The sequence below is a fragment of the Musca autumnalis genome, unplaced genomic scaffold (genome assembly GCF_047663935.1).
Source record: "Musca autumnalis isolate F117 unplaced genomic scaffold, ASM4766393v1 scaffold_2, whole genome shotgun sequence".
Taxonomy (NCBI): domain Eukaryota; kingdom Metazoa; phylum Arthropoda; class Insecta; order Diptera; family Muscidae; genus Musca; species Musca autumnalis.
Window position 1 is genome coordinate 235,772,935 of NW_027411755.1, and position 18,364 is coordinate 235,791,298.

The 18,364-nt window shown below is 37.0% G+C and overlaps 1 protein-coding gene across 1 annotated transcript in view; it reads right to left on the reverse strand.

The window, feature by feature from the left end:
- Nucleotides 1-18,364, reverse strand: part of Dhc36C (Dynein heavy chain at 36C) — a 179,390-nt gene that overhangs the window by 113,560 nt on the left and 47,466 nt on the right. The window contains exon 21 of the mRNA XM_073971035.1: nt 9,561-9,926. Coding sequence (XP_073827136.1) covers nt 9,561-9,926 — 366 coding nt within the window. The remainder of the gene's footprint in view (nt 1-9,560; nt 9,927-18,364) is intronic.

Genomic DNA, 18,364 nt, shown 5'->3' on the forward strand with positions numbered 1-18,364 from the left:
ACGTGGATTTTTTAAAGAAAATGTTTTGTGGGACCTTTAGACCAACAAACGTGAATTTTTTAAAGAAAATGTTTTGTGGGACCTTTAGACCAACAAACGTGGATTTTTTAAAGAAAATGTTTTGTGGGACCTTTAGACCAACAAAAGTGGATTTTTTAAAGAAAATGTTTTGTGGGACCTTTAGACCAACAAACGTGGATTTTTTAAGAAAATGTTTTGTGGGACCTTTAGACCAACAAACGTGGATTTTTAAAGAAAATGTTTTGTGGGACCTTTAGACCAACAAACGTGGATTTTTTAAAGAAAATGTTTTGTGGGACCTTTAGACCAACAAACGTGGATTTTTTAAAGAAAATGTTTTGTGGGACCTTTAGACCAACAAACGTGGATTTTTAAAGAAAATGTTTTGTGGGACCTTTAGACCAACAAACGTGGATTTTTTAAAGAAAATGTTTTGTGGGACCTTTAGACCAACAAACGTGGATTTTTTAAAGAAAATGTTTTGTGGGACCTTTAGACCAACAAACGTGGATTTTTTAAAGAAAATGTTTTGTGGGACCTTTAGACCAACAAACGTGGATTTTTTAAAGAAAATGTTTTGTGGGACCTTTAGACCAACAAACGTGGATTTTTTAAAGAAAATGTTTTGTGGGACCTTTAGACCAACAAACGTGGATTTTTTAAAGAAAATGTTTTGTGGGACCTTTAGACCAACAAACGTGGATTTTTTAAAGAAAATGTTTTGTGGGACCTTTAGACCAACAAACGTGGATTTTTTAAAGAAAATGTTTTGTGGGACCTTTAGACCAACAAACGTGGATTTTTTTAAAGAAAATGTTTTGTGGGACCTTTAGACCAACAAACGTGGATTTTTTAAAGAAAATGTTTTGTGGGACCTTTAGACCAACAAACGTGGATTTTTTAAAGAAAATGTTTTGTGGGACCTTTAGACCAACAAACGTGGATTTTTTAAAGAAAATGTTTTGTGGGACCTTTAGACCAACAAACGTGGATTTTTTAAAGAAAATGTTTTGTGGGACCCTTTAGACCAACAAACGTGGATTTTTAAAGAAAATGTTTTGTGGGACCTTTAGACCAACAAACGTGGATTTTTTAAAGAAAATGTTTTGTGGGACCTTTAGACCAACAAACGTGGATTTTTTAAAGAAAATGTTTTGTGGGACCCTTTAGACCAACAAACGTGGATTTTTTAAAGAAAATGTTTTGTGGGACCTTTAGACCAACAAACGTGGATTTTTTAAAGAAAATGTTTTGTGGGACCTTTAGACCAACAAACGTGGATTTTTTAAAGAAAATGTTTTGTGGGACCTTTAGACCAACAAACGTGGATTTTTTAAAGAAAATGTTTTGTGGGACCTTTAGACCAACAAACGTGGATTTTTTAAAGAAAATGTTTTGTGGGACCTTTAGACCAACAAACGTGGATTTTTTAAAGAAAATGTTTTGTGGGACCTTTAGACCAACAAACGTGGATTTTTTAAAGAAAATGTTTTGTGGGACCTTTAGACCAACAAACGTGGATTTTTTAAAGAAAATGTTTTGTGGGACCTTTAGACCAACAAACGTGGATTTTTTAAAGAAAATGTTTTGTGGGACCTTTAGACCAACAAACGTGGATTTTTAAAGAAAATGTTTTGTGGGACCTTTAGACCAACAAACGTGGATTTTTAAAGAAAATGTTTTGTGGGACCTTTAGACCAACAAACGTGGATTTTTTAAAGAAAATGTTTTGTGGGACCTTTAGACCAACAAACGTGGATTTTTTAAAGAAAATGTTTTGTGGGACCTTTAGACCAACAAACGTGGATTTTTTAAAGAAAATGTTTTGTGGGACCTTTAGACCAACAAACGTGGATTTTTTTAAAGAAAATGTTTTGTGGGACCTTTAGACCAACAAACGTGGATTTTTTAAAGAAAATGTTTTGTGGGACCTTTAGACCAACAAACGTGGATTTTTTAAAGAAAATGTTTTGTGGGACCTTTAGACCAACAAACGTGGGAGTTTTTAAAGAAAATGTTTGTGGGACCTTTAGACCAACAACGTGGATTTTTTAAAGAAAATTTGTGGGACTTTAGACCAACAAACGTGGATTTTTTAAAGAAAATGTTTTGTGGGACCTTTAGACCAACAAACGTGGATTTTTTAAAGAAAATGTTTTGTGGGACCTTTAGACCAACAAACGTGGATTTTTAAAGAAAATGTTTTGTGGGACCTTTAGACCAACAAACGTGGATTTTTTAAAGAAAATGTTTTGTGGGACCTTTAGACCAACAAACGTGGATTTTTTAAGAAAATGTTTTGTGGGACCTTTAGACCAACAAACGTGGATTTTTTAAAGAAAATGTTTTGTGGTGACCTTTAGACAAACAAAATACCAGTGGATTTTTAAAGAAAATGTTTGTGGGACCCTTTAGACCATCAAACAAACGTGGATTTTTTAAAGAAAATGTTTTGTGGGACCTTTAGACCAACAAACGTGGATTTTTTAAAGAAAATGTTTTGTGGGACCTTTAGACCAACAAACGTGGATTTTTTAAAGAAAATGTTTTGTGGGACCTTTAGACCAACAAACGTGGATTTTTTTAAAGAAAATGTTTTGTGGGACCTTTAGACCAACAAACGTGGATTTTTTAAAGAAAATGTTTTGTAGGACCTTTAGACCAACAAACGTGGAATTTTTAAAGAAAATGTTTTGTAGGACCTTTAGACCAACAAACGTGGATTTTTTAAAGAAAATGTTTTGTGGGACCTTTAGACCAACAAACGTGGATTTTTTAAAGAAAATGTTTTGTGGGACCTTTAGACCAACAAAAGTGGATTTTTTAAAGAAAATGTTTTGTGGGACCTTTAGACCAACAAACGTGGATTTTTTAAAGAAAATGTTTTGTGGGACCTTTAGGCCAACAAACGTGGATTTTTTAAAGAAAATGTTTTGTGGGACCTTTAGACCAACAAACGTGGATTTTTTAAAGAAAATGTTTTGTGGGACCTTTAGACCAACAAACGTGGATTTTTAAAGAAAATGTTTTGTGGGACCTTTAGACCAACAAACGTGGATTTTTTAAAGAAAATGTTTTGTGGGACCTTTAGACCAACAAACGTGGATTTTTTAAAGAAAATGTTTTGTGGGACCTTTAGACCAACAAACGTGGATTTTTTAAAGAAAATGTTTTGTGGGACCTTTAGACCAACAAACGTGGATTTTTTAAAGAAAATGTTTTGTGGGACCTTTAGACCAACAAACGTGGATTTTTTAAAGAAAATGTTTTGTGGGACCTTTAGACCAACAAACGTGGATTTTTTAAAGAAAATGTTTTGTGGGACCTTTAGACCAACAAACGTGGATTTTTTAAAGAAAATGTTTTGTGGGACCTTTAGACCAACAAACGTGGATTTTTTAAAGAAAATGTTTTGGGACCTTTAGACCAACAAACGTGGATTTTTTAAAGAAAATGTTTTGTGGGACCTTTAGACCAACAAACGTGGATTTTTTAAAGAAAATGTTTTGTGGGACCTTTAGACCAACAAACGTGGATTTTTTAAAGAAAATGTTTTGTGGGACCTTTAGACCAACAAACGTGGATTTTTTAAAGAAAATGTTTTGTGGAACCTTTAGACCAACAAACGTGGATTTTTTAAAGAAAATGTTTTGTGGGACCTTTAGACCAACAAACGTGGATTTTTTAAAGAAAATGTTTTGTGGACCTTTAGACCAACAAACGTGGATTTTTTAAAGAAAATGTTTGTGGGACCTTTAGACCAACAAACGTGGATTTTTTAAAGAAAATGTTTTGTGGGACCTTTAGACCAACAAACGTGGATTTTTAAAGAAAATGTTTTGTGGGACCCTTAGACCAACAAACGTGGATTTTTTAAAGAAAAATGTTTTGTGGGACCTTTAGACAACAAAAGTGGATTTTTTAAAGAAAATGTTTTGTGGGACCTTTAGACCAACAAACGTGGATTTTTTAAAGAAAATGTTTTGTGGGACCTTTAGACCAACAAAAGTGGATTTTTTTAAAGAAAATGTTTGTGGGACCTTTAGACCAACAAACGTGGATTTTTTAAAGAAAATGTTTTGTGGGACCTTTAGACCAACAAACGTGGATTTTTTAAAGAAAATGTTTTGTGGGACCTTTAGACCAACAAACGTGGATTTTTTAAAGAAAATGTTTTGTGGGACCTTTAGACCAACAAACGTGGATTTTTTAAAGAAAATGTTTTGTGGGACCTTTAGACCAACAAACGTGGATTTTTTAAAGAAAATGTTTTGTGGGACCTTTAGACCAACAAACGTGGATTTTTTAAAGAAAATGTTTTGTGGGACCTTTAGACCAACAAACGTGGATTTTTTAAAGAAAATGTTTTGTGGGACCTTTAGACCAACAAACGTGGATTTTTTAAAGAAAATGTTTTGTGGGACCTTTAGACCAACAAACGTGGATTTTTTAAAGAAAATGTTTTGTAGGACCTTTAGACCAACAAACGTGGAATTTTTAAAGAAAATGTTTTGTGGGACCTTTAGACCAACAAACGTGGATTTTTTAAAGAAAATGTTTTGTGGGACCTTTAGACCAACAAACGTGGATTTTTTAAAGAAAATGTTTTGTGGGACCTTTAGACCAACAAACGTGAATTTTTTAAAGAAAATGTTTTGTGGGACCTTTAGACCAACAAACGTGGATTTTTTAAAGAAAATGTTTTGTGGGACCTTTAGACCAACAAACGTGGATTTTTTAAAGAAAATGTTTTGTGGGACCTTTAGACCAACAAACGTGGATTTTTTAAAGAAAATGTTTTGTGGGACCTTTAGACCAACAAACGTGGATTTTTTAAAGAAAATGTTTTGTGGGACCTTTAGACCAACAAACGTGGATTTTTTAAAGAAAATGTTTTGTGGGACCTTTAGACCAACAAACGTGGATTTTTTAAAGAAAATGTTTTGTGGGACCTTTAGACCAACAAAAGTGGATTTTTTAAAGAAAATGTTTTGTGGGACCTTTAGACCAACAAACGTGGATTTTTTAAAGAAAATGTTTTGTGGGACCTTTAGACCAACAAACGTGGATTTTTTAAAGAAAATGTTTTGTGGGACCTTTAGACCAACAAACGTGGATTTTTTAAAGAAAATGTTTTGTGGGACCTTTAGACCAACAAACGTGGATTTTTTAAAGAAAATGTTTTGTGGGACCTTTAGACCAACAAACGTGGATTTTTTAAAGAAAATGTTTTGTGGGACCTTTAGACCAACAAACGTGGATTTTTTAAAGAAAATGTTTTGTGGGACCTTTAGACCAACAAACGTGGATTTTTTAAAGAAAATGTTTTGTGGGACCTTTAGACCAACAAACGTGGATTTTTTTAAAGAAAATGTTTTGTGGGACCTTTAGACCAACAAACGTGGATTTTTTAAAGAAAATGTTTTGTAGGACCTTTAGACCAACAAACGTGGAATTTTTAAAGAAAATGTTTTGTGGGACCTTTAGACCAACAAACGTGGATTTTTTAAAGAAAATGTTTTGTGGGACCTTTAGACCAACAAACGTGGATTTTTTAAAGAAAATGTTTTGTGGGACCTTTAGACCAACAAACGTGAATTTTTTAAAGAAAATGTTTTGTGAGACCTTTAGACCAACAAACGTGGATTTTTTAAAGAAAATGTTTTGTGGGACCTTTAGACCAACAAACGTGGATTTTTTAAAGAAAATGTTTTGTGGGACCTTTAGACCAACAAACGTGGATTTTTTAAAGAAAATGTTTTGTGGGACCTTTAGACCAACAAACGTGGATTTTTTAAAGAAAATGTTTTGTGGGACCTTTAGACCAACAAACGTGGATTTTTTAAAGAAAATGTTTTGTGGGACCTTTAGACCAACAAACGTGGATTTTTTAAAGAAAATGTTTTGTGGGACCTTTAGACCAACAAACGTGGATTTTTTAAAGAAAATGTTTTGTGGGACCTTTAGACCAACAAACGTGGATTTTTTAAAGAAAATGTTTTGTGGGACCTTTAGACCAACAAACGTGGATTTTTTAAAGAAAATGTTTTGTGGGACCTTTAGACCAACAAACGTGGATTTTTTAAAGAAAATGTTTTGTGGGACCTTTAGACCAACAAACGTGGATTTTTTAAAGAAAATGTTTTGTGGGACCTTTAGACCAACAAACGTGGATTTTTTAAAGAAAATGTTTTGTGGGACCTTTAGACCAACAAACGTGGATTTTTTAAAGAAAATGTTTTGTGGGACCTTTAGACCAACAAACGTGGATTTTTTAAAGAAAATGTTTTGTGGGACCTTTATACCAACAAACGTGGATTTTTTAAAGAAAATGTTTTGTGGGACCTTTAGACCAACAAAAGTGGATTTTTTAAAGAAAATGTTTTGTGGGACCTTTAGACCAACAAACGTGGATTTTTTAAAGAAAATGTTTTGTGGGACCTTTAGGCCAACAAACGTGGATTTTTTAAAGAAAATGTTTTGTGGGACCTTTAGACCAACAAACGTGGATTTTTTAAAGAAAATGTTTTGTGGGACCTTTAGACCAACAAACGTGGATTTTTAAAGAAAATGTTTTGTGGGACCTTTAGACCAACAAACGTGGATTTTTTAAAGAAAATGTTTTGTGGGACCTTTAGACCAACAAACGTGGATTTTTTAAAGAAAATGTTTTGTGGGACCTTTAGACCAACAAACGTGGATTTTTTAAAGAAAATGTTTTGTGGGACCTTTAGACCAACAAACGTGGATTTTTTAAAGAAAATGTTTTGTGGGACCTTTAGACCAACAAACGTGGATTTTTTAAAGAAAATGTTTTGTGGGACCTTTAGACCAACAAACGTGGATTTTTTAAAGAAAATGTTTTGTGGGACCTTTAGACCAACAAACGTGGATTTTTTAAAGAAAATGTTTTGTGGGACCTTTAGACCAACAAACGTGGATTTTTTAAAGAAAATGTTTTGTGGGACCTTTAGACCAACAAACGTGGATTTTTTAAAGAAAATGTTTTGTGGGACCTTTAGACCAACAAACGTGGATTTTTTAAAGAAAATGTTTTGTGGGACCTTTAGACCAACAAACGTGGATTTTTTAAAGAAAATGTTTTGTGGGACCTTTAGACCAACAAACGTGGATTTTTTAAAGAAAATGTTTTGTGGAACCTTTAGACCAACAAACGTGGATTTTTTAAAGAAAATGTTTTGTGGGACCTTTAGACCAACAAACGTGGATTTTTTAAAGAAAATGTTTTGTGGGACCTTTAGACCAACAAACGTGGATTTTTTAAAGAAAATGTTTTGTGGGACCTTTAGACCAACAAACGTGGATTTTTTAAAGAAAATGTTTTGTGGGACCTTTAGACCAACAAACGTGGATTTTTTAAAGAAAATGTTTTGTGGGACCTTTAGACCAACAAAAGTGGATTTTTTAAAGAAAATGTTTTGTGGGACCTTTAGACCAACAAACGTGGATTTTTTAAAGAAAATGTTTTGTGGGACCTTTAGACCAACAAAAGTGGATTTTTTAAAGAAAATGTTTTGTGGGACCTTTAGACCAACAAACGTGGATTTTTTAAAGAAAATGTTTTGTGGGACCTTTAGACCAACAAACGTGGATTTTTTAAAGAAAATGTTTTGTGGGACCTTTAGACCAACAAAAGTGGATTTTTTAAAGAAAATGTTTTGTGGGACCTTTAGACCAACAAACGTGGATTTTTTAAAGAAAATGTTTTGTGGGACCTTTAGACCAACAAACGTGGATTTTTTAAAGAAAATGTTTTGTGGGACCTTTAGACCAACAAACGTGGATTTTTTAAAGAAAATGTTTTGTGGGACCTTTAGACCAACAAACGTGGATTTTTTAAAGAAAATGTTTTGTGGGACCTTTAGACCAACAAACGTGGATTTTTTAAAGAAAATGTTTTGTGGGACCTTTAGACCAACAAACGTGGATTTTTTAAAGAAAATGTTTTGTGGGACCTTTAGACCAACAAACGTGGATTTTTTAAAGAAAATGTTTTGTGGGACCTTTAGACCAACAAACGTGGATTTTTTAAAGAAAATGTTTTGTGGGACCTTTAGACCAACAAACGTGGATTTTTTAAAGAAAATGTTTTGTGGGACCTTTAGACCAACAAACGTGGATTTTTTAAAGAAAATGTTTTGTGGGACCTTTAGACCAACAAACGTCGATTTTTTAAAGAAAATGTTTTGTGGGACCTTTAGACCAACAAACGTGGATTTTTTAAAGAAAATGTTTTGTGGGACCTTTAGACCAACAAACGTGGATTTTTTAAAGAAAATGTTTTGTGGGACCTTTAGACCAACAAACGTGGATTTTTTAAAGAAAATGTTTTGTGGGACCTTTAGACCAACAAAAAAATCCATCCTTAAAAAATCCTCGTCTGTTGATATGATGGTCCTTGAAACATATTCTTTAAAAAATCCCCGTCTGTTGGTGATTCAAAAATATTCTTTAAAAAATCCAGTTTGCAAAATATTCATTAAAAATAGTCCTTTGCGGAATTAATCTCAACATTATTTCGCTAGGAATTCGACTTTTCATCTCTGGTCAAAGAGACTGCCACCATGTCATTAATGTTATTAGTTTACTGTTTTTATGTCAAATTTAATGTCAATAATTTAACAACTATTATTTGTGCCAGAAGCAAAAAGGATGAAAAACTAACAGACGGTTCGCAGGAGGTTGAATAGAAAATGAACCTAAATTACTGCTCATTGAGAAAAAAAGTGACAAAAACAACAACGCCAACGACTATTACAACAGCAATAAAAAGTATTCTCGTAATAGTGGTCGTGATGGTCCTTTGTTATCGCATCGTGTACCACCAGCATCATCACCCTTGCATTGCATCGCCTTTGTTGTGCGTTACGTTAAGAAGCTCTGTAATTAAAATATCTTGTAATGTAAATGTAATTAATTTTTCTTCTTGTTGTTGATGTTGTTGGTTTAAGATGATGCTACAAATACTATGGCTCTAGCGAGTGCAAAACTTCTGTAATTAAATGCCAAAACCAAGAGCATAGATGGGAAGTGGGGGTTGGGAGTGAGTGCCCGGGCAAAAAAAAAATAAGAGGTGTCTAACCTTAACGACAACAAGAGTAGTGGAAATAGTGGTGTATTCTGCAGGTAGGGGTGGTGGTTGGTAAATGGCTTAACTCTGCCATGCATCACATGGTTCGCCCCCCAACTACCCCCTTTTCGTTATGTATGTTGCTTTTGATGTAAAACGTTTTGTAAAAATGGATTAGCGTTGGGAAATTTAATAATGACAGGCTACAAAAACAAAAAACCGCCTGAAAACATTCTTATTTGCAGTGAATTTGTTTTTTTTTTCTCGTACGCTGATGTATTCTCCCTGTAATTGATGTTATCTCATGGCTCATATTACATTTTTATCCCATTCCATTGGCCTCGCCATCCCTTAACACAATCCAAAGCCCAAAGGGATTTTTGTTTTGTTTTTCGTATTCAAAGGATATCAATTTGTTTTTGCATTCAGTGTTTGTTTTTGTACTTACTGCATCATAATGGCACTCTCAATGGAAAAGGAATCTGTCGGCAGTCCACATATATTCCAATTACGTATTTCAACCGGTTCACCCAATACATTGACCAATTGGAAATCTTGACTGCACACAATACCAAAACTGGCACATTTTTCGGCCCACTTGCGGGTCTGATCCACACGATATTCAATGGTAAAAGGTCCCAAGTAGGATACCACGCCGGAGGATATGAGTACATCACCGGTAAGGGTATTATAGACACGTCCCAGCTGCTTGGCTGTCTCAGACCAACGTGTCCTTTCACCTCCCAGACCAGATATGAGGTCTTGAGCCCGTTGCAATTTTTTCGTGCAGGCTTCATGTTCAGATTGCAGGATTCTGAAAGAGAGAACATTACATAAATAAAACTGAAACTTGACGTAAAATTAAAAATAAATATATTAAATATCGTAGGTGGACAAAGTATGGTTGAGGGGTGGGTTCATAACTAATCAACAGAGTCTCTTGGGCTGAGGTGTTGGAACTTTCGAGGCATCATCGAGGTAAGTAGGGGCAATAAAATTATAGCATTGTTACAAAGACCCCTTAAAATATCAACAACTTTAGTACGAGAGATGTATGACATTTCGGGCAATATTTCAAATTGTAAAGAAGAGCATCAACAGGTCCCCTGAAGACCATCAGAAGGTCCTTTATGTACAGAAAACCATCAAAAGACCATTGCAGATGGCCTAGCTCAAGGCAAGCTTCTACCAACCGATCTTTATGCCGACAGCAAGCAGAGTGCAAACCATCCGTTTAACTACGAAACTACATCAATCCAAATACTTCCGCCCCGAAATCTAAACTACCTAGCAGACACCGACGAGCCGACATCAACCCGGGTAATTTCGAGGAAATTACTTTGAGCCAAAATCAACCGAATATTTTCGAGCCGAATGCAACCTACCCGAATACTTCCGAGTCGACATCGAACCGACAACTTCCGGCAATTCCAGGCAATTACTTACAAGCAATTACTATCACACAGACAGGAACAACACGACAGACATTGAACGACTGATAAACCCGTATGAACAACATCCAGAATCCACAATCTTCGAGACCAGACTACGAGGGGAACTAAAAAAGTTTGCGGCCTAGGCAACACGCAGTGTCGCCAGGCGTCATATGACATTTTTTTTTTGGAAAGTTTGACAGTTTTTAGCCTAAGCGTACTCAGGACAGTTTGACATACGACCATGGCTTGTGTTGTTTACAGTGGCTTGATTGAGACACCTCCAAAGCATGGTTTTTGAACGCAGAACCGACATCAACCAGAATACTTCAGACACTACATCAACCAGAATACTTTTAAAGCTTAGACCATCCTGGATAATTCCAAGTCCATTAATTTCGAGCCGACCTCAACTGTCAGAACGAATCGCCTTGTTACCACAAAGAACACACACGAGTCGAACATCAGCCGATGGACAACATCAAGCCTAACACGTCCAAGCCGAGTGCAAACAAGACACCATTACCCGGATACTTTCCAGCAGACCTGAACACGAATACTTTCTAGTCGACACCAACCCGGGTACTTCTGAGGCCATTAACTTCAAGCTGACATTAACCACGCGATTACTGCATCAACAATCACATAGATATCCAGCGATAAATTAAACCAAAGACCTGCGAGCCGAATCCCACAACATAAATTGACTATTTTCGAGCCGTGTCTAACCACAAGGTGACTACATAACCGAGACTTACACGGTTGTGCTGATTTTAACAAAACAAAACAGAACCACCTAAGGAATATTTGAGCCGAACACCTGCCAACTCGAGTAATTCCTAGACGACATCAACAACCGATTATTACCATGCAACAATGCGATATACATCGAGCGATCCAACATTCCAAAGACATGTGAGCCGAATAAAATAACCCAAATCGCCCAAGTTCGTGCCAAAGCTGAACACAGATCTGATGCTAACACTTTTGTGCTGACTTCAACCCAACAGCGGGTTCTTTTCTGCCGGATTGGCCCGAAACTGCAGTGTTGTAGCCAGCGGCTGCCAACCCAGCATCAAACCTATGCTTCTACGTAGGTTTCTATGCTGCTACAGCAACAACAACCACTCAGAGCCTACACGGACCCAACTGCAGCAGATGAGCAACACCAAAGAGCATACATCCGAACCGAGTGCAAACTAACCACTTAACATCAACCACAATACTTTCGATACGTCATCAACCCGAACAATTCAGACAATTTGGAGTCGATTGAGCAATGCCCGTTCGTCTGTCTGTCTGGCTGGCTGGAGCGCACGATAACTCTCGAAAGGATAAACCGATTCGGTTCAAATTTTGGCTTTCGTAATATTTTGCCCAAACTTAGTTTAAGTTCGAAGACGAGCTATATCGGTCCACTCCTTCGGGTACCTCCCACACAAAAGTTCGAAAATATTCGGAAATTTTGTGCGCACGATATCTCTTGAAGGGAGTAACCGATTTGGTCCATACTTTGCACATCCGGAAATGTGTACCAGACTTAGATAAGGTTTCAATATGGACTCAATCGGTCCATTTCTTCGGGTATCTCCCACACAAAATTTCGGAAAAGTTCAGTTTAGGGTCATCTCTCGAATCGCTTTGATTTTTGTTGCAACAACTTGTACTCACTGCCCCCAATACGAGGGTACAAGTTTCATTAGGGGCAAGTCCATACTTCCTGAGAAAATAGCATGAAAGTGGCAAAAAAACCCCTATGACACCGTGTGAGGTGGTTGGAGCGCAAGATAACTCTAGAACGGATCTGCCGACTCGGTCCAACATTTAGCCTTAGTAATATTTTGTCCAAGCATAGCTTAAGTTCGCAGATAAGCCATATCGGTCCACTCCTTCAAGTACCTCCCCCACAAAAGTTCAAAAATGCTCGGAATAATTGTTCGTACGATAACTCTTGAAGGGAGTGGCCGATCTTGTCCATACTCTACACATCCTAATATATCTACCAGATATAGATCAGGTTCAAATAAGTATTATATTTGTCCACTTCGTCCAGTACCTCCCACACAAAATTTCGTATAAGTTCACTTTAAGACCTGATATCGAATCACTTTTATTTTTGCTGAAGCAACTTGCATTCGCTGCATAAATTACGATGGTAAAAGTTTTTTTTTTTTCAGCGGCAAGTCCATACTTCTTGAGAAAACAACCCGAATGGTGTAAAAACCCCATAGGCACCATATGTAGTGGCCGGAGATCCACTTCCATAATGGTCAATGTCTATCCATTCCTTTTAGTATCTCCTCCGCAAAACTTTTGATCTTCTGATTCAACATTTTTGTCGGTTCAAACGCCCAACATTTTTAAAACCCCCTAAATACATAAGTTTTTTGGGGAAAAAATTGTTTCAATATACACAGGCTGAGGGTATATCTCTGTCGGCAAAGCCGACTGATACTTTTTTACTTGTTGGGTGTTTATTTGGGTAAATAAAATTTTATTCTGAAATCAAAATTTTGTTTTTCTGTCAAACAGAAAATCAAAAAGAATACCAGATAAACGGTTTAACCACGCGGACTAACCACTCTAAATGCTCTCAAATATCAAAATTATGCTGCCACAATATGTGAGAGATTTACCAAAATATTAACCAAAATTGGTTATATTTTAACTTGCCTCGTATGCAAAGAAGGTAATTTCATTCATAGTCAGTTAAAATTTGCTAAAACACAGCGTTTTCGCATCTAATTGAATGATTTTAGTTCCTGTAGTTTATACCCACATATTGGGTAAATACTTTACACATTTGTACCCAATGTACCCATTTCAATGAGTATTTACCATTTGGGTATTACCCCAGGAAGTATTGCCCTCCCTTAGAAAAAAATTAAAATGGTGTAGTCATGAAGGAATGGATCGATATAGTCAGCCTTGGAACTGGATCTGACATGATCCAAGTCAACCTGCCATTTGAGTTATTCACCGTAGGATTTTTTTTCTGGGACATTATGTCAGAAAATCGCCGGAGCGCTTTTTGAATAAATCGCGATTCAAGTTGACATTTTTAGGGTTTTTTTAGGTTTTCACGATTTTGCTTGGAAACCGCAAGTCCTATCGAAATGGGACTAAAGAAAATGTTGTAGCTATAAAAATTTTCTACATGATTGACCTTTATAATAATTTCATAGGTCTTACCGTTATTGAGATATAGAAGTTCAAATTGGCATAATGCTTTGACTATATCGCCTCCTTATAAAACTGCAATTTCCCAACTTATATCTCGAAAATGGTAAAACCTAGGAAAAAATTGCGAAAGCCAATCTTGTGGAGAATTTTCACAGATAAAAGATTCTCTCTAGTCCCGTTTTGAAGCAAATCGTGAAACCCTAAAAAAAGGGAAAAATGTGACCTGAACTTCTATATATCTCAAAAATGGTAAAACCTATGAACAAATCATAACGGTCAATCCTCTAGAGAATTTTCACAGGTACAACATTTTCTTTCGATAGGACTTGCGGTTTTCAAGCAAAACCGCGAAAACCTAAAATAAACCTAAAAATGTGAATTTTGACCTCGATTTATTTAAAAATTCCTCCAGGGATTTTTTCTTGTTTTTGGATTTTTCTCACCTATGAACATTGCCGTTTCAAAATCCGCAAAAACTTCCCAGATGCAAAGGTTTTTCACTTAAAGTTAGTTAAGGCGCATCATGTATGAACTTGTTTTATACGATACAGTCATTGTCCCAATTTGAATTTCTATATCTCAATAACGGTAAAACCTATGAAATTATCATTAAGGTCAATCTTGTAGGGACTTTTCATGGCTACAACATTTTCTTTAGTCCAATTTCGGTAGAACTTGCGGCTTCCAAGCAAAATCGTGAAGACCTACAAAAAACACTTAAAATGTGAACTTTGACCGCGATTAATTAAAAAAACGCTCCGACGATTTTTTTTTTTTTTTGATTTTTCTCATCTATGAACACTGTAGTTCCAGAATCGGCAAAAACTTCCCAGGTGTAAGCACCTTCCATTTAAAGTTGCTTCAAGAGCACCGTGTACATTTATCATTTGTTCTCTCGTCATATTAATATTAACCTCATAAGGTTTCTACGTGATATGGTTGGCAAATTACAGAAAAGATCCTCATACCTAACATATAGTTAACTTAGATGTATTTATGTGAGAAATAATTCTCATTCGCTTTGTAGTACCGCACGATTATACATATGCTTTCATTTTTCTGACCGAAGTCGTCGAATGCCGACAGCGACAAGGTACGAGTGATGTAGACTTGTGGCTCACCTGCAGTTTCAGTAACTGGATCTCATTATAAAAAAGTCGTCGATCCTGCAATTAGCAACGCTCCATGCTCTTGGTAAGTTCCTAGGGTTTAGCATGTTTCCCGCTCTCGGCAAGTTACCTTTGTGCCTTAGTACGTTCCAAACTCTTAGCAATCTCCTAGTGATTAGCTACGAACAGCCCGTTTATAGAGAAATGCGGTTAATTCAGTGAGCTAAAGTCTAGCACTGCTGTTATGCCACTCTGCCAAAGTATTTCGAGTTTCGTTCACAAAAAAAGAAAAGAAAGAAGATCTATCTACATAAGACCATCAGAAGTTGGTCTATGTACAAAAGGTCATCAACAGGTTGTCTCTTTATAAAACACCACCAGAAAAAAAGACCATTAGAATGTCTTCTATTTTGTTGTTGTAGCAACGAAAATATGCTCCTTGATCTAGAGCAGCCGTGTGCACGGCCATCCATTGGTGGATGCTCTAAAATACTCTTAATTTAATTAATTCTACAACTCTTGGGCATTTAAGTATTTTTTGTAATTCTTTAAAAATCCATTTGTACAACGATTTTAGACAACATTAATGCTTAAAAATTTTGAAATATGTAATGAAACAACAAAAAAATTAAATAATAATTCTCCCTTAAATATTATCTTTTCCTATTTTGCTCACCATTGATCTAGAGGTACTCGTTTGTACCTTTGGACCTCTCTCTCTCTCTAGATCATGAAGATCTGTCCTGATGTGCATGGGTAGGGGAAGCCTGTCCATTAAATCGTGACCGTGATGTTCACTGTGATTACACCCAAGCAAGTACTGCATCGACAACATCAAGTTAAGTTGAGGAGGAGGAGGCACACTGTTGTAGTCCTCAGGGCGGAATTCTGGTAGGCTTGAATATTCTTCCACTGCGCAGAGCTAACATTTGCATATCACACTGGCGCAGCATAGCTTACCACAGACAGGTCTAATGCTTTGTAAGTGCTCAACAAGGTTTTTTGTCAGCAACACAGGTGCTGCCGATTAGCATCTTGAGGACCATGTTTCTACTTTTAATCTTATCGCAAATAGCTTTGACTTTCGTGGTCGACTTAAAACGTAACACCCATTATTTTGGGGTAGTTAGTGATCGGAATCAGTACACCATCGACCAATATGTTCGGTGGGATTCTCATTTCAGCAGCGGATATTTTCATATTCCTCAGATGGAAGAACTGCACTAGCTCAGTTATGTAGACATCTAACCTAGCACATAGGTAAACAACGATAGGATCCTACGTCAAGGATATGGAATTTCAAAAGTAGAGAGTTCCGAAGATTTCACCCCGCCTAGAGGCACTCCCCGTTTCACTCTAAAAACGGCCTGTACGATTCTCCTCTGTTCTTCTTATACCGCGTAGCACACTCCTCTTCGCCTATCACTCCATAGGTGCTCCAAACATTGTCACTTAAAATATTATGCGCACCTCTTCGGATCTGCCACTATTATGCCGTTGAAAGTAACTGCCGTTCTATTATCACTCTTCCTCGGATTCGAGAGTGATTTAACCGTTGTCCACAATTTACTTAATCCTGTACCATCGTTGCAATTTTGCCACTTTTCTCCCTTATGTTCGCCCACTAGCCTGTTAACTTCAAGAGAAAGTTTTCGAACTCTTGGGTCTTCAAGTTTCGAAATACGAAGCTTATCACGCTCATTTGCTAGTCTCGTCGCCTCTTCTGGGAAATTTGGTCTGATTTCGGGTATTCTACCAGCAGCTATGTAGTGAGCGGCTGCTGCAGTGATGATGTTCCATAATGGGTAGATCTCTGAAGTGGTGATTGGTAAATTCTTTGAACCTTTGCGAATTTGCTTTTCCAGTTCAGTTCAGAAATTACGGCGTTTATAGTTTATGAAGTCGGGTGGTCTCTTTACTGAGACGATGATAGGAAGGTAGCCTGAGCCAAGGGAAATGACGGGTTGCTAGGATACGTCAGACGTCGTGCCACAATGGTGATATCTGGCGTGCTGTGGCAATCTCCTAATATCCTCGTAGGATCGTCTTTCTTCACCGAGCAAAACGTGAAGCTATCAATTTGGGCGGCCAGCGCTGTACCCCTCTGGTCATTACCTAGGATGGAATGGCATCAACAGATCCCCTTTTTACAGAAAACCTTCTGAAGGGGTTCTTTGTACAGAAGAGCACCAGAAGGTCCTCTAGTTACAGCAGTCTATCAGAAGATTCTATATGTAAAGAAGACTATCGGAAGGTCCAGAAGTATTTCTTCGCGCAGAAGAGCATCAGAAGTTCCTCCATGTACAAAAGACTATTATAAGGCCCTCCTTGTAAAGAAGACCATCAGAAAGTCCTCAATGAACAGAAGGCCATCAACAGGTCCCTTGTTTACAGAATACCTCTATATAACGAAAATTTTTAGATGAGACTCTTTGTACTAAAGCCCAACAGATGGTCATCTATTTACAGAAGGCCAGATGGTAATCTATATAAAGAAGACATACAAAAGGCCCTCTTTTACAGAAGGCCATCAGTTGGTCAGCACTCCTAGCTCATAGCAAGTCTCACAAACCCTGCCAGCTGCTACTAAACGAAAACAAGCCACCCAAATTATCTCCGACCCAACATCAAACCAAATACTTCCGAGACGACATGAAGGCGAATATTTTTTAACCCAGTGCATCCTACACGAATACTTCTGAGCCGACATCAATGCGGGAACTTCTGAAGTAATTACTTCGAATCAACAAAACAAGTAGATGAACAACCCGATTGACATTGAACGAGCGATTAAGCCGAATGCAACCCCCCAAAACTACTATCTTCGTGACGAGTCTAACAACAAGGTTACCACAGAGCCGATGAGAAGACTTTTGTGCTTAGTTTACCAAAACGAGTCGGCTTGATACCACAAAGAACATACGCAAGTCGAACACCAGCCGACGGACGACATCAAGACCTATACTTTCGAGCCGAAAGTAGACCAACCGATTAACTCCAAGACATCATTATCCAGATACTTTCCAGCAGATATCAGCAATACTACGTGCGAGCAGACATCGTCAAACGAGTCGACACCAATCGGAATACTTCTGAGCAGAGCTCCGAAATACTCGCTCGAATTCTACTCGCGAGTGAAATTCGAGCGAGTTCGAGTGGGAATAATCGCGCGAGTAGAAAAAATAAATCGAGTATACTCTATTTTTACTCGTCACTCGCGAAGCATATTTCAGACTTGATCGTTATTACTCGCGAGTGAAATGTGAAGAGTCCGAGTTTTGCCAGAAAAAAACGAGTGGGAGTGAAAATACTTGAAATAGAGTACGAGCTTCAGAATATATGTTTGGGCAAAATATTACGAAGTGGGAATTTTGGAGCCATTTCGGTTGATTCGATCGAGAATTATTGTACGCAGCAGCCAGCTGAACAGGCTAAATCGATTCAAATTCTCTGAAACGGATTTCGTCCACACATACGTGAGGTCTAAAGCCGTTATTTCGATGAGGGACATTTTTGATCGTATCAAA